A 16594-nucleotide genomic window follows, 5' to 3' on the forward strand; every position below is an offset into this window, starting at 1 on the left:
TTACTAATTGAATATTGTTGTGCTCTCATTCTCCCTAAGTTGGGCACTGAGAATGAAGAGGTGTTACCACTGCTTTAAGATAAGCTAAGAAGATAGCTTATAAGTAAGATTTTCTTTTCCATTACTTCTTGGTTCAAGACCAAATAACCTTTAAAGTAAAAAAAAAAAAAAAACTTATAAACAATCAAAAATACCATATTTCCCTTTTCTGGTCCACTACTAGTTTTCACTCTCATATAATCTTGTTTCTGATCAAACTGCCTTAAGATTACTTAGCATATACCAAAATAACTTCCTTTTTCATTATAAATAAAGAAATGAGAGACTATTAATAGTTCAATGATAATGAGGACTTTCTCCCCATACCTTATGAGTTTTATGTAGGTCTATGTCTATCCATGGTACAGTAACACAGCAAAGTGATGGCAAAAAAAAAGGCAAATTAGCATAACAAGTTAAAATCCTATGTCAGAAGTTACTTTCTGTAATTTAATGTTAGTGTTACATCACTATTTATATTTACAGACCTGGCCTGGCGATTCTAATATCCTGATATATATTTAAAACACCAAAACAACTTAAACCTATTGAATAAGATCATATTAATAATATGGCTGAAAGAATTTGGGGCTGGTAAATAGGAATCTCACATTCTACTTTCTATCTTGGTACTGTCAGAATAACTGGATAAGAATACTTCTACCTCATCTACACTTACTCTTGCTCATCAAGTTCTATCAATTTTTTAATCTCTGCTTTTTCATCTCTCTCCCACTACTAATGTTTTATTTCAAGCCCTCCTGTCTGCACTGGTGCAGTAGTACACCAACTCATGTTTTTTGCCTCAACTCCCTTCCTATTCAAATCCATCTTATAAAACAGTCATATCTCTATAGTATATATCTTACTGCTTCTCTCTTAACAAAAAAGCCACCAAGAGCTCTTTATCATAAAGGGTAAGAATTCCATCCCTCAATTAAACTTTTATCGGTGTGGTACCAACACACCTTATGTCTAATCAAGGAACCCACCATATACATTGGCCACAATGAGTTTTCTCTTCCAGCTCTAATAACCTTATTCTTATTCACGTCTTGTTACATTTCACAAGGAGATTGCTCAACTTGGAATGCTCCTTCTTTTACATACACATGGAAAACTCCTTTTTTCTTTTAGACCCAACTCAAACATGATTCTGAAGTCTCCCTGTCTTTCTTAGATATAATGAGCAATTAATTTCTATATATAAAGTAGTCTTTAATCACTCTCTTTGGAGGTAATACCTAGGTGCTAAGTATAGATTAGATTATCAATAAATGTTTATTCAATGAGTAAATGGATGAATGTCAACTTTACAAAGTTTCAATTTTTTAGTCTATCCATTTGGAAGAATTATTATAAAAGATTTGAAATATCTGGCTCTAGCATTTCATGTCTATGGTAGTTAGATATATTATTTTAAGTCAGATGTGAGGTGATTCCATCTTACAATGAACAGACTGTCTCTTTCAATGTTACAATAATATTGCACAGTGTAGTAAAGAAGTAACTACATACAAAAATACCTGGCAGTTTTTTTGTGAATTCTACAAGAATCTGTACATGACTGGTAGCCATTTCAGTTAAAATGAGAAAATTTTCTTCTGCACTGAATTCTTCTTTTAACTAAATTTTAAGAAAAAAACAAATGATTAATAAGTAAATAAGAGGGTAAACCAATATAAAATTGTTAAATTAAGGAACCAGATTTTGAACATAAAATTTAAACCCAGCTCCTATTTTTCAGATCTTTGGAAAGAATTATCAAGATAGCTATGAAACTTCTTACTCTTTAATTGTTTAGTGTACTTAAAGTTTAAATGTATAACTTAAATTCTCAACTCTAATCATTTCAAAGTAACATATTAATATATAAATTCCACCCCCAAGGTAGTAAAATCTCCAGAAATGATTAACTTCAAATCCATGTATTTTCAGATATACATACAATTTTATTTGTTATTTCTTGAGGCATCCTCTGTTTGCTATATGAATCCATAATATAATATAGAAGATTCTGTTGATCTGGGGTGAGTTCAGTTTTCTCCTACACTGACAAAAAAATAAAAGGTATTAGGCAGAATAGGTATAAGGCATTTTTCCTAGATGTGCTTCAATCTGGAGAAAACCACTAGTAGGACTTGTTGAAAAATGTCCTGAATGTGGCAGAACCTATTAGCTCAGATATAACCTATATCTTTTTCTCTGGGTTCTTAGGCAAGTCATATCATATTTCACTAAGTTTGTTCCAAATCTCTATCTGAGAAAACAGGGATAACATTCCTTACATATATTTCCTAGAACAAACTTTAGTCTGAATATGAAACCTACTGAACTTTATTCATAGAGTTCTGTGAAAGTTCAACCTTCAATCATAACTTAGGAACAGTTTCCACGTGTAAAATGGAGGATCCATTTAAGAAAATCCATATAGAGCAGGTTCAAAAACTCTGGCCCAATGACCAAATCTACCTCTTAAAAAAATAATCCATTACAACAAAATAATTCTTGCCTATTTATGTAATGACTATGTTGCTTTTGCACTAAAATGTCAGATTTGAGTAGTGTGGTAGAGACTGTGCCGCCAGAACTTAAAATACCTGGCTCCTTAAGAAAAAAAAAATTGCCAATCCCTAAAGTAGAGTCATCAATATAGATAATTCAAACCCCAGATATCTCTTTCTCCATCACTAGTATCTCTTAAAGAGGGTGAATAATTGTCGGTTCTTCACTTCCTTATACCAAAGTGTTACTGAGGAGGCACTATGGCAAAACAATACTTTAAAAATTATTTTTTCTGAATACAAAATAATAAATTTGAAGAGCTAAATGTATACAAAGTTTTCTTTTTCAGCAGTATAATAAATGTTGAGAGGGACATGACTTGAATAATTATGGATTATTGGTTTTTCAACTAATGGTAAATTAAAATTACTCCAAATATTCTATGTATTATTATGATGCATTTAACTAATCATCCAAGATGCTACCAAGTAGTTCATGGATTTCTTCAGTGATTTATGATCTCAGTGGGAAAGACTTTTCTCTACTGGTCCACAACTTGTATATTACCCTTTGATAAAGATTATAAGTCTCTATTGAGTCCACATCCTTCCTTTTGGAGCCCCCTTCTCAACAATAGGGAATAAATGGTCATCAAAGCTTAGTTTGACAACCCATTTCCCAACAACAATGAATGGATAAGGAATTTGGATATATATCCACAATGAAATACTATTCAGTCATAAAAAGATGAAATTTTGCCATTTGAGCCCACATTGATGGACTTTGAAATAATGCTAAGTGAAATAAGTTGGAATGGAAAGGACAAATACCATATGATTTTATACTTTTGTGAAATATAAAGGTAAAAATAGCAAATAAAATTAAACAAATAAACCCTTAGACTCTGACAACACATGGTGGTTGCTAGAAGGGAAGGAGAGAGGAAAGAATGGATGGTGGGGGGCAAGTGGTTAGTGGTAAATGGTGACTGGACATTTGATGTTGGACATATTGTAATAAAAACAATTGCTAGAATGAGAAGCTGTACAACCAATACCTATATAGAATTAGAAACTAATGTTACCTCAATAAAAAGAGAAAAACTCAATTTGGAAAATCCATTTTAAACACCAAGCCATTTCCACTGGTAAACTCTTAGTAGTAAAACTAGAATGGAGCCAAGGAGTTAGAGAACCTTTACTTTTTTAACTGTGCTTGCTTGAATTTATTGCTTGAATTTTTAAACCAAAGTAAATATTCTTCCCGAGGAAGAAACTTATCTTTTGCACAATTGTAATGAAATTCTGCTTATGGCTATGGTCCTAATTTGAATGTCCCCCAGCCAGGTCAGTAACGTCAGCTGCTGGGCTTGGCAGGCACCATTGCATGTTATTACCCTGCATGACTTAGTTGTGGAGGTCACTTGTCTCAAGTCACGTCCTTCGCTGTCTTCATTAATGGTCTGATCTGCATGCTGCTTCACATTTTTTCTCAATCGTTTAGATTTACACTGAATTTCAGTTAACAAGCCTGAAAAAATAAACAGAGTGACTTCACCAAGCTCAGAAAGTACTGGTAGATGTGTGGTCACAAGATGGTTGATGTGTTGTCAGTGCCTGAATGCAATTTGGCAGACCAAAGTCTACACCTTCTAAACCTGTAAGACTTGGCCTTGAACCACTCTCTTTCTTCATTTGTAAAATGGAATTAGTATCAGTCTTAGATTAAATATTATCAGATCATTTTCTAAAATGAGATTTATATCAAGATTTTGCAATACCAAAGCATTGTACAAATACAAGATATTCAGTCAACAAAAAAAGTGAATGACACTACCTATTCCTGGTTGAGGGGATCTTGAAAGCTAGTCTTTTGAAACATAGTGTTAGTAGTATTTTTCACCTGTGATAACATAATTGTCACAAGAAGTAATACCCAATTTTACCTTAAACACATAAGTAAACATGGTGAGTGAAACATGGTAACATACTTTAGGGCAAAATTTTAAATCCGTTAATTTTCAGAATGATTATTCCTATGAATAAATCAGAAATTATTGAGAACATGGCTAAAAGTGAAAAGAACACAAGAGGAATTTGAAATTTTCTTTTGAATGATCATACAATAATCATCCTTCATTTATACTCAAACAGCTATTAAAATAATGTAGATCAGCCACATTCTCATTCAACTTCCTTACTCTCTTAATGTTAATGCAACTGAGTTCAAGGAATTTCTTTGTCCATACAATTTCTTTAATAGGATCCTAAGGAAGCGCTGCCTCTCTTTTGGGATGAGTTTGTGTTCATATATAATATTGGAGACTCTTGTAGATGGAGTCTTGAAAAAATGCCCTCAATGCTTGTTGGAACAAGTTCATATTTAAGTGATGAGCTACATGAGCTACCCAGTATGAGAGCGTTTCCACTGCTCGATTGGATTTCAGCAGCTCCCTGCTGTAGTTTCTTGTTTCATATATGCTAGGAGGAGATTGCAATCAGCCACTATAAAACTTTCATCTACCCAGATCTGGATTATTTTACACTGACCTGTTTTTCTCTCTCCTGCACACATACTATTTCTGAGTCTTTCCCAACTGCCTGTGTAGTTTGGAGATAGCAGAGCTGGAGTCACCTTCCAAGACTTTCATGTCTTTTATTTCTGAATGTCTCCATCCCCTGGCAACAGTTGTTTGTCTATGTGTGTTTTGAGGAGGAATAGGATATATGTCAGAATCTGAGTGGTCTGTAGTTTGCAGAATGAAGAATTAACATGTTCCATACTCTCATGCATTCCAAATTTCAATGAAGATTATGTTTCCTTGCAAAATCAACAGTTAATACAGTACCTCTTTATCAGATCCCAGGGCTAAATTGTATTAAAAGTCGGAGTAGTTAATTTCCTGTGTAAACCTATACAAATTGGTTCGACGCTGAACTGTGGGAAGAGAGAATCTTAATGAAAGACTTGGTTTAAAACTCTATTTAGACAATTCTGAGGCAGTTATACTTTAGAAAGCATTCCAAATTTTTCCTGCAACTGTGAATTTTTATGCTAATTAAAGAACAAATAAGAAGGATAGTAAATTAAATTTAGAGGAAACCTTCAGACTGTTGTTATTGTGTTACTTTTTCAGACACACTATTAAAACTGTAGGTTCACGCCACTTCATGCATAAATCGCTGGAACAATGAGCAAAACACCATCAGTTCCCTCAGATGAATAAATGCTCTTTGGCTGGCAATTTGGACATTTTCAGGGGTTCATTACTCTTTTCAGGAGCTTCGGTAATTTAGTAAACCCCTTCTTAAATATAGGAAGCACCATTCTAATCAGATGAGTTACCTGACATCTGCCTTGAGAGATTTTTAGTGGAATTTAGTTGCGTGATGCAAATACCTGTATACATACATTCAGCCAACATTCCCATCTCTTTGCATTTCCTGAGCCGACACTCTTGGCACTTTCTGCGCATGTACATGTCCATCACACAGTTGCCCCCGTTTTTGCACTTGTACACAGCATTTTTGGTAATGCTTCTCCTGAAGAAACCTGTGGAACAAACGCAGGAAGGAGTAAAAAGTCTCCTCTGAACAGCTTCTACTCAAGGACACATTAGGATGGAGAGATGCTGCGCACCTCCTGGCCATCCTGGCTCAGCTGTCAGGCCATCTTTTGTAGATGCTGGGGACAGAGGTGCTTTCAACAGCCTGCATCATCCAGAAAGCTGCTGATTTTAATTTCTTATTCAAAAAGAAAGACACATTTGAGTTATGCAGTCTCTCTTAGGAAAGACCTTAGTATGTTCTTTAAGATATATTGCTTTTATTATCTCTTTGTTGGGGGATATTACCCCAGTGAGCTCCAGGTGTTGATGGTACAAAGGTAAAGAGGTCATTCCCACCCGCCTAGAGTTTACAGGTTGGTGGAAGGCAAAACCAGGCAGACCACCAAACCCGTCCCTGGGGTGGGACGGAGGAGAATGGTCAGGTCTAGATGAGGAGGTCAGACTCAGAAATGAGCTAAGTCCTGGAAAATGAGTTCCTGTTTACCAGGCAGGGAAGGAGAGGTCACATTCAAGGTTTCAATTCTGTTCTAACTGTGTCCAGCCTGGTGTAGTGATAAAAATGTCAACTTTGATTTAAAAGCAAACATCTCCACTGAGAAGGTGTAACCCACAGTCAGCTACAGTTAAGCTGTTTAGGGGCAGCTGGGGATGTGACTGTTTCCCTTCTGCTTCTCCTTTTTCCTCCTTGCCACTATCCTTGCAGATATGGTTAAATGCCCTTTAATGCCAGGCAAAGAGCTGAGCCTTTACTATTCAGAAAGAAGTTACCAGGGGATTTGGCAGAGGAGTGTAAGACCTAACTTGCATGTTGGGGAGACTCTTTGGGGCATATAAAGAATGGTGCAACAGGAAGACTGGAGGCAGAAGACTAGATGGGAGGGTGGTATAACAGTGAGAACATGAAGGAAGAAACAGGAACATTCAGGTTAGGGAACTAAGTCAATTTGAACACAGGAAGAAGTCAGAGTAAAGGTGTAAAAAGTCACAGACTTGCTCAAAATTTGTCAAGTGGCATAAAGTTCAGTAGGAAGACCTTAACTTTCCCCTAAATGTTGACTGAAATCACATAATCTAAAATAAGACTGTGCTTCATATTAGTGTTGATAATGACATTGCAAATGCCAAAGCATGCATTTTAAAAGAAACCAAAGGCAAAAAATAATTTTTTTCTTAGTACCAAATATTAAGCTCAGTGATCACTTACTTTGGCCTATTTGAGTCAATCTTTCCACTGATCTTCAGCCTCTCCCAGGAACATTCCCTTTAAATCATAGCCAGAGATGCTGATAGCGCAATAGTTAACAGAAATAAAACTCTTTATTCTAAGATGAGTCAGTCAAAGGAACAGAGAGCTAGGACAATTCTGCAGGTTTGTTTTTTTTTTTTTACTCTGGTATTAGCTGAGAAAGAAATCATTATCATCTCAATAGCTGAATTAATTAGCTTTCACTCAGAGGTGGCAACACAATATTATCATTATATCACTTAAATATGGGTACATATACTGTATTTATACTTATGCAAATCTATCCACAACCATACCTCTGCCTCTATCTTGTGCATATTCAACAAGGCCCATATCAGAAAAGTCATTTGAAAATGAATGGAAAGGAAATTCACTGCGAAACACAGGCTCCCTGATAATAAAAGATGAGTGGAAAGTACTGGCATCTCCATCTGAGGAATCCCTAGCATTTAGGGGGCTTCCTGGAGGTGGCAGGTAAACAGCTACAGGAAGATAAGATAGATACCAAAGATGTTACACACTTAGACACTCTGCTCCCAACTCACGCACACACACACAGACATACACATGCACACATGCAGGCATGCACACTCACACAGGCACACCGAGCTCCAGTAGGTGACACTGAGCTACCAGCTACTTAGAAATCAGTAAAATGCTGGTTGACAGTTTGCTTTGAGGATCTTTGCATGTTTTTTTTTTTTTTTTTACTGAGCTGAGAGGCTTTTAATCTTTACATCCAATAAGACCTAAACGAGACAGTTTTTCGGTCAGTTTCAGCACACTGTAGAATAAGGACTCTCCCATCTACTTATTAGATCTTGTTTAGTATCAGGCACTGTTTTAACCACTTTGCATATGGAGATTCACTTAATGTTCCTAACAATCCTTTGTTGTACACTGTCTTCCTTTAGCAGATAAGGAAACTGATCCGACAAAGAGATTAAGGTGCAAAGTTAAGGAGCGTGCTCACTTTTGAGCCTTGGCCATCTTGATCCCCGGCCTCCAGCGAGGGTCCCACATGGTGCGACAGACCTCTCCTGCTGTGCCCGCTGCTCCCCTCAGCAGTGTGTTTTGTCAGCCCGCCTGTTCTGTTCCCCGCTCTGGCTCTGGTGAATTCTCTCACCCTCCCGTGCATCTGGCCTGTACCCAGTGCTTGTATAAATAAATAAATAAATCTTGGGGGGGAAAAAGGTTTATTTTTATTTATTTATGCATACAAGAACTGGGGTGTGGCCTGGAGGTGCAGGGGGTGAGAGGATTCACCAGGGACAGAGTGGGGAGCAGAACAGGCAGATCTACTGAAATACACTGCCAAGGGGAGCAGCAGGAAAGGCAGGAGAGTTCTGCTACGCCATGTGGGGTCAGCTCCCTGACCAGAGATTGAACTCATGTTGTGGTGGCTGGCAATAGCTTGATAGTGGTGAGACTTTACCCCTTGCGCCACCAGGGAGAAACTCTATTCTCTTAATGGCTGCATTAAGCTGTCTTGCTAATCAGGAGCTTACATTCCTAACAATTGGCTGTTAACAGTAATTTGCCCAAATCCCACCTTAGGTAAGAGAGGGAACACAGGAAATTTTTGAGATTTTGCAAGTAGACAAGAAACTGTACCGTATTGAACCGGTGGGAAGGCTAGGTTACCTCACCTATGTCTCCACACAAAAGCGGCTTCTCTCTACAGCTGAGTTATGGAAAACTCCTGCCCGCCCCTACCCCCCCACCAACCTGTCCTCCCACAGGGCCAAAGCCTATACAGAGATGCAAATTTAACCAGAACTTAAAGCAGCTGGGTCCTGGCACCAGAAGCAAGTACCTCAGAGCAAGCAAGGTTCTGTACTAGAAGATGAAGGGAACTAAGACTGTTCTAACAATAACCCACTCTGGTGCTACCACTACAGAGAGAGGATTGAGAAAGGTTGTGGGCAGGTGGTCTTTTGCAGAAGGTGTATGCAAACCTTAAGGAGTACACACCCCTTATTCTCCTGTAATCAGAAAGGGTCCTATAATCAGAAAAAGGATTCAAATTACCAATCAGAAACAAAAACAGCAGGCCTCCCTGGTGGCACAGGGGGTTAAGACACAACCTATGAAGCTTACTGCAGCCACTGCAGCATGAGTTCGATCCCCCGCCAGGGAGCAACCCACATGGCACAACAGACCTCTCCTGTCTCGCCCGCTGCTCTCCTCAGCAGTGTATTTCATCAGTCTGCCTGTTCTGTTCCCTGCTCTGTCTCCGGTGAATCCTCTCACCCCTCACACCTCTGTCCTGTACCCCTATTCTTGTATGCATAAATAAATAAATCTTTAAAGAAAAAGGAAAAAAAGAAACAAAAACAGGGCCATTGCTACTAATCCCATAGACACTGAAAAGGACAATAAAGAAATATTAGAAATAAAGACTCTGCTTTCTCTTTTCCTTTGTGATTTGGGGAGGGGCTGTGGCTCTGTAGAAATAAACAGACTATCCAAAATAAAAATAAAAGGTTGTTAGTGGTTGTCTTTGGGGAGTTGGACTTGAGATTAAGAGAGCTGGGCCAGGGCCTGTCCCAAATATGTCTTGTACCCTTTTGGTTTTTGAATCATGTGTACTCATTGCTTTGACAAAATGCTTATTAAGTGATGAAGTAATCCAAAGGAGTTAAAAGCAAAAGTCCATTTATACCCTCATGCCCCCTAGGTGTTCATTGGGATGGTGGATTGAGTAGGTTATGATGTACTGTGTGAGCTTGGTTTTGCATATTTTTAGGAGGTATTTAAACTCCTAGGAGGGCAAACTCCCAGGAGCTGGAGGCTTGCACAACTAGAGTGTCTTTTAGTCACTACTTTGATATTTACATATTGCTTATATATTTAGTTCAAATATTTTTTTTCTTGTTTAATCTATTTTTTTCTTCAGTTTGTCTTGTATCATTGCTATATATTTATTTGAATATTTTTAAATCCACTGGAAGTCTTACCTTTGTTATTTAATATTTGTTCTTTTAGCTATTATATTATTGCTTTTCTAGTTTTATTTTTGTTATTGTTTTCTCTTTTTGTCTACTTTAGCTCAGTTATGTAAACTGTTTTTCTGTTTTACTTTAAATGGTGACTATGCACGCAGTAATTCTGTTTATCTTACTCACCACTGCATCTCTTATGCTTAGTTGGTACATATTATTTGCTGGACCAAGAGGTGAATTAACTCACATCCCTAGGAACTAAAGCTTTCATTAATTAGTTAGTTAATTAATAGGAAAAGAGATAGTTCTGAAGATAGTCTAGGATTCAAATTAAGGCAGCTGGATGAGCAGTCAAATAACAATGATAAAATAATGAGAATTCATCAACTTAGCTGTTGCTTATTGAAACTTCCTTAACCTTCGTGACAACACTAGATACTAAACTATCTCCAATGAGGAGTCTGAAGCCTGACCATGGAAGTTAAGTTGGAATAACCGGGAAGAGAATCCTCTGGGGTTGAAATCTAGGTTGTCTTCCTTGAGAGTTCTACCCTTCCCATGATTTTTATAACTGATTGCAAATGGTTTCCAAAGCAATGGAATAGTCTGGAACTCCACCTTGCATTATAATCTATGATAATTCTAGTTCCTAATTCTCTGGGTTCATTACTAAATGATAGAGGTTTAGACTTATTTGATCTCAAGTAGGACTTTACTAAGTTTGTATGTGGGCCAGGATGCCTCAGTTTACAAATGCCCACTGCAAACACTTTATATGTAGTCTATACATCGGGATAGTTTCAATAATTCTGGAAGGTTTTCTAAATCTTCAGGACTAAGTCTTTTGCTGGCTCACTAGCTTATATAAAAGTATATTCAAAACAACAACAGGGTCACCCATTTGCTCATAAAATGCCTTTTCAAAAGTCCACCACTCTTAAAAGAGGGAGGAGGGTGAGCTAACAGGTAAAGGGGGTTGATTTTATGGTGATTGGATGGAAACTAGACTTTTGGTGATGATCATAATGTAATATATACAGATATCAAAATATAAAGCTGCTCACCTGAAATCTATATAATGTTATGAACCAATTTTATTGATGTAAAAATTGGAAAAATAAAAGAGAGTTCTACCAGTCTTTCACTGATAGGTATAAACTCCCCTAACATGGAGATAAATGTGACTGGCACTGACCTATTTGGAAATGGTCATTAAAATTTCCAGTCAGATACAGATCAGTTTTGTTAGTTGTGGTTTTGAGGTTTCAGTCAAAATTCATTCAAACTTTAGCACATTTCCATAGGCTCTGCTGATAACAGAGGGAAAGAGCTCTGTCACTGTCACTCTGCATTATTCTTGTGTTCTGCAATCATTAAGTTAAAAAAACATGTTGGCATTTCTCTCACTGATGTCACAAATCTTGTGGATACAAGTAAAACATTCAGAAAAACTGAAATATTTCTAATAAATAAAGACCAATGAACTCAGGCAGTTTAACCACTATCTTTGTTTTGTTCCTAAGTTCCAAAAATTTTTCATGTGTGTGAGGTTTTAAAGTATCCCGTATCTGACAGATCTGCAGGAAAGTCCTCAAGCAAGGGAATCGCCAGGATCTTTACACATAAAAATCCAATGCAACCATCATAAAGACCCTGTGAAATAGATCTTATCCCTATTTTTCAGATTGGAACCTCAGAGTTAAATATTCTGTAAACTAAGGGGTGCTTAACTAGATGCCCTCTGCACTCTCCTACTCCAGAGTGTGTTTTCTATGGTAAAGCCTGGGAGGTTGAACACAGCCTTTCCCAGGCTCCCTTGCAGCTAACATCGTGACTATAATTAAAGCTCTGCCCAAGAGAAGCCCTGTAAGCTATTTGGAAAGCAGAAGTGCATCTGCCGGCAGGCAGGTGGTAGTTCTGCTATGGCAGCATTTTGGTTTTCAGGGCACTAAAAGGCAAGACCCAGGGGGGTTCATCTTTCATAGGTGTGGATTTAGTCGGCAAGCCATGACTCTGGAGCCAGTAACTGCAGTAAAGGCATCTTCCTGATCCCTGGTCCTTGGGTAGCAGCTGAGGTGGCGTCTTCCTGTGAGCCAATAATTCTTGTGTTTGCTCTCTGATTCCACCTTCCAGAACAACAAATGCCCTGGGTGATCAGTTCTGCAGCACAATTCTGAGCAATGTCTTAGAGCCTCACCATAGAAGCTGCTCCTCTACTTCCTTCCAACTTCTGTTCATTCCTTTCTGCTTGAAATTTGGTCTCTGTTTTATATCAATGATCTCAGATATATTAAGTTACTTGCTTAGTCAGTCAAGAAGTGCTGAGTCTGGATTCAATGTATGCCTGGTCAGACCCCACTCCCTTTGATTCAAAGTTATGGAGTGAAAATTGTTTTGCACCTGCTAAGTGCAGATATCTCAGGGGTGTCATCCCAAGTGAGGGACCATGTTGGCCAAGCTGCCACACCTGCCAGGCACAAAGCACAGGTTCCTTCTTGTTCTTTCCCCTATTCTATATACATCCTCCTCATTCATTAAGCTAGGACAATTTTCATTTGTTTTCTCATAATAAAGCACAAAGTGGCCAAATTTGGCTTTTTGGTCATCAAAACTTGAGCCCCAATATCCTAAAGACAAATAAAATTTCCCAGATTGGGTGGGCAGGCAAGTGAAGGAAGAGAGGTCAGAGATGCTAATACCTGGCAGGATCCTGAATTCCACCCCTCTCACCCCTGCCCCCAGGCTGAGTTCTGGGATTGGTGAGGTTGAAAGATGATAGAAACACTGTATTTTAGTGCTCTTGAAAAATGTACCTATATCTAAATTTCTTCTTGAACTTCCAGAGGATCAAGGATTAATTCTCCTTTGACACTCTCTGAGCCCTTGGCTCCCAGGCCCAGGCACTTTCCTAGTCACCTCCTACCTCTGACTTCTAATCTCTTCTCCACCTGCCTTCATAGTCAGTATTTCCTAGATTTGTCCTCATCCCACTGATCTCACTGTATTCACCCTACCACCCCAAAATTCCTCCCAGGACACCAGATTTCACCAAATATTCACCTGTAGGGAGGTAACAGTCCAGGTTACTGACTTTAGAGGTTTAATCCCTTGGCTCAGATAATACTGATACCTGCACACCTGAATGGAGCACCTGATTTCATCCTTTGTTCACTGAATTAGTCAATACTAACTTTGAGCAAATAGCTCAAGAGTAGAATGGCCTCTAAGAGGGCAAGCTCTGAAAGGCATCTCTGCACAATGGTTAGTAGTGGGGGCTCTGGAGCTGGGTTTATAAACTATCGATGTGAATCTCCTCCCCTCATTAGTTGGGAAGCCTTGAGTAAGTTGTTTAACCTCTCGTGCTTCCCTCTCTTCATCTATAAAACAGAGACAAGGTATGAGAATTGGCAAGTTTACTGCTGATGTATAATAAATACATTACATAAGCTATTAGTGGTGACTCTAAATCTCAGGTTCTTTTTGAAATATGGTGTTTACTTCTCAACTTTAACTTATGCACAGTAAAACCTACTTTCTACAGTTGTAGTAAGGACCTGAAAAAAATGTGTGTAGGATGCCTGCCATGAACAATGGCAAGTCATTGGCACTGAAATTTGTAGGTTTAAAAGTATTTATAATGAGGTTTTTCTTTTGCCTCAGAGTTTCAGAATAAATTATGCATGTTCTTTTCCATTTCTTTCTCTCCAAGAAGGAAAGTGTCTTGGAGTGTCTTTCCAGTCTGGATTTCTATCCTACATTTGAAACTCTTGAGTTGTCCTTTTGCTGACCTAATGGAGAGAAGCCCTGTTCTCTGGTCCTACCCTTGAGAATTTCACAATCATGACACATGCTGCCGGTCAAATGAGTCTCCTCGGCTGCCTTTTTTTTTTAAATTTATTTATTTATAGAAGAACTGGGATACAGGTCAGAGGCATGGGAGGGTGAGAGAATTCACCAGAGAGAGCGGGGAGCAGAACAGGCAGACAGACTGAAGACACTACTGAGGAGAGCAGCGGGCGAGGCAGGAGAGGTCTGCTGTGCCATTTGGGTTTGGCCGGGAATCGAACCTCTGCTGCAGAGGCTGTGGACAGCTTCACAGGGCAGCGCTCAACCTGCTGCACCACCGGGGAGGCCCTCGGCTGCCTTTAAATAGGATTTATGCCAGTAGTTCTCAAACTTTTGCATGAAGGCCATGTTAAACCACAGATTCTTGGGTCCCCAAATTTCCAACATGGTAGTTCTGGAGTAAGGCCCCAAATTTGCATTTCCTATAAATTCCCAAATAATGCAGATACTGCTGGTCTAGGGACCACACTTTGAACAGTTCCGGTCTACACAGACCCAGGGAAGAGGCTTTTGGTCATTTATGTCAGTGCTGGATAAAGTCTTGCCAAACAACTGATAATGACTTGAACATCAATATACCTATTAATGCAAGCTACATTGCTGCTACACTTTATATAAAAGGATTCTAAGGCCATAACAATGATAATGATATGCATGTATTGAGTTTTGGCTATGTACCAGACTTTTTCTAATTCCTTTACATGTAGTAAATTTATTTCTGTATTTTATATTTATGGCTGTTTTTAAAAATCAATAGCATTCTCTCACCATCTTATACTGCCGTGCAAAGTACTTGCCCTCATTTTTGTTGGAGCCCATGATCTCATTCAAGCAAGAAGTATGATTTATTTGTCAAGAGATATGAAAAAATGGCAAGATAAAAATATTCATGTGATATATGCATATAAATATGTTTAGGAGTGGCTGAATGAAGCTCTAGATAAACCAAGGTTTAGAAGAAACAATTGCTTGCACAGAGAAAAGCAGTGAAGAATTGAGATGATTTAAGCATATCAAACACAAGCATTTGCTTCAGTAACTTTTTGAGTAACAAAATCACATGACATAGTTTCATTTGTGTTCAATATTGTAAAATTGTTTTTCTTCTTTTGTTATATAGAAATTATTTGTTGTGCAAAAAATAGAATAAGGGGGCCTTCCTGGTGGCACAAGGGATTAAGACACAGCACTATGAAGCTATCCGCAGCCAGTCACTGCAACCACGAGTTTGATCCCCAGCCAGGAAGCTGACCCACATGGTGCAGCAGACCTCTCCTGTCTCCCCTGCTGCTTCCCTCAGCAGTGTACTTCGGTCCTTCTGCCTGCCCTGCTCCCCACTCTGGCTCAGGTGAATCCTCTCACCACCTCCCCCACACCTCTGGCCTGTACCCCAGTGCTTGTATGCATAAAATAATCTTTTAAAAAATAGCATAAGAGGGCCTCCCCGGTGGCGCAGCGGTTGAGTGCTGGGCTATGAAGCTGCCCACAACCTCTGCAGCTCTGGTTTGATCCCTGGCCACTGGCGAGGGTCCCACATGGCATGTAGACCTCTCCTGACATGCCCGCTGCTCCCCTCAGCAGTGTATTTCGCCAGTCTGCCTGTTCTGTTCCCTGCTCTGTCTCTGGTGAATTCTCTCACCCTCCCGCGCTTCTGACTGTACCCAGTGCTTGCATAAATAAATAAATAAATCTTAAAAAAACTAAAAAAAAAAACCAAAAAAAAAAAATAGCATAAGAATTTGATCAAAGTAATATGAGTCAACATTAGAGATACCCTTATATCCTATGTATGTAAGACATGCCACTACAACCAAGAGTTTTCTGACCCAAAATATCAATAGTGGGGGTTTAGAAACTCTGGAGTATTTTTTTTTATCAGCTCATAGTAAATAGGAGGGGCAAGGTAACTACAGAATGTTTTTACTTATGAAATTTAAAAGCAAGTTCAGAAGACAAGTATTTATGAAATAATTTCAATATTACAAATGATGCTACTATAAATTCAGAATCCCCAAACCTGCCATTCAACAAACTTTATCTTTTGGTCCTCATTTTGCCTGCCAAAGTAGCAGACCCAGCCACTAATAGAGCTAAAGAAGACTAATCTATGCCCTAAAGAATTTGTGTTTTCTTTTTTACCTATACAAACTTGACCCTCCACAAATAGAATAAAGTCATTTTTTGAGGCTCATAAATGATATTTTTTAACTTTTCTTTAGTGATGTTTTCATTTTTTTAAGTTTGGGGCATAACTTCTTTTTTTTTCTTTTGTTTTTTAAAGATTTATTTATTTATTTATACAAGAACCGGGGTACAGTTCAGATGTGTGGAAGGGTGAGAGGATTCACCAGAGACAGAGCAGGGAACAGAACAGGTAAACTGATGAAATACACTGTGAGGGGAGCAGCGGGCATGACAGGAGAGGTCTGCCGCACCATGTGGGAT

General features: G+C 38.5%; 1 protein-coding gene across 6 annotated transcripts in view; it reads right to left on the bottom strand.

Annotated features, from left to right (window-relative positions):
• The window catches only part of NR1H4 (nuclear receptor subfamily 1 group H member 4), an 85497-nt gene that overhangs the window by 13523 nt on the left and 55380 nt on the right, over window positions 1-16594 (bottom strand). For 5 of the 6 annotated variants that reach the window (XM_037513795.2, XM_054696106.1, XM_037513793.2 and 2 more), the window contains 4 exons: window positions 5944-6096; window positions 3941-4074; window positions 1988-2086; window positions 1566-1665 (listed from right to left, as the gene is read on the bottom strand). In XM_037513795.2, the coding sequence (XP_037369692.1) occupies window positions 1566-1665; window positions 1988-2086; window positions 3941-4074; window positions 5944-6096 (486 nt within the window). The remainder of the gene's footprint in view (window positions 1-1565; window positions 1666-1987; window positions 2087-3940; window positions 4075-5943; window positions 6097-16594) is intronic. The other variant, XM_037513794.2, reaches the window with a different exon arrangement.

The sequence above is a fragment of the Talpa occidentalis genome, unplaced genomic scaffold (genome assembly GCF_014898055.3).
Source record: "Talpa occidentalis isolate TD23 unplaced genomic scaffold, MPIMG_talOcc4v2.1 talOcc4.16, whole genome shotgun sequence".
Taxonomy (NCBI): domain Eukaryota; kingdom Metazoa; phylum Chordata; class Mammalia; order Eulipotyphla; family Talpidae; genus Talpa; species Talpa occidentalis.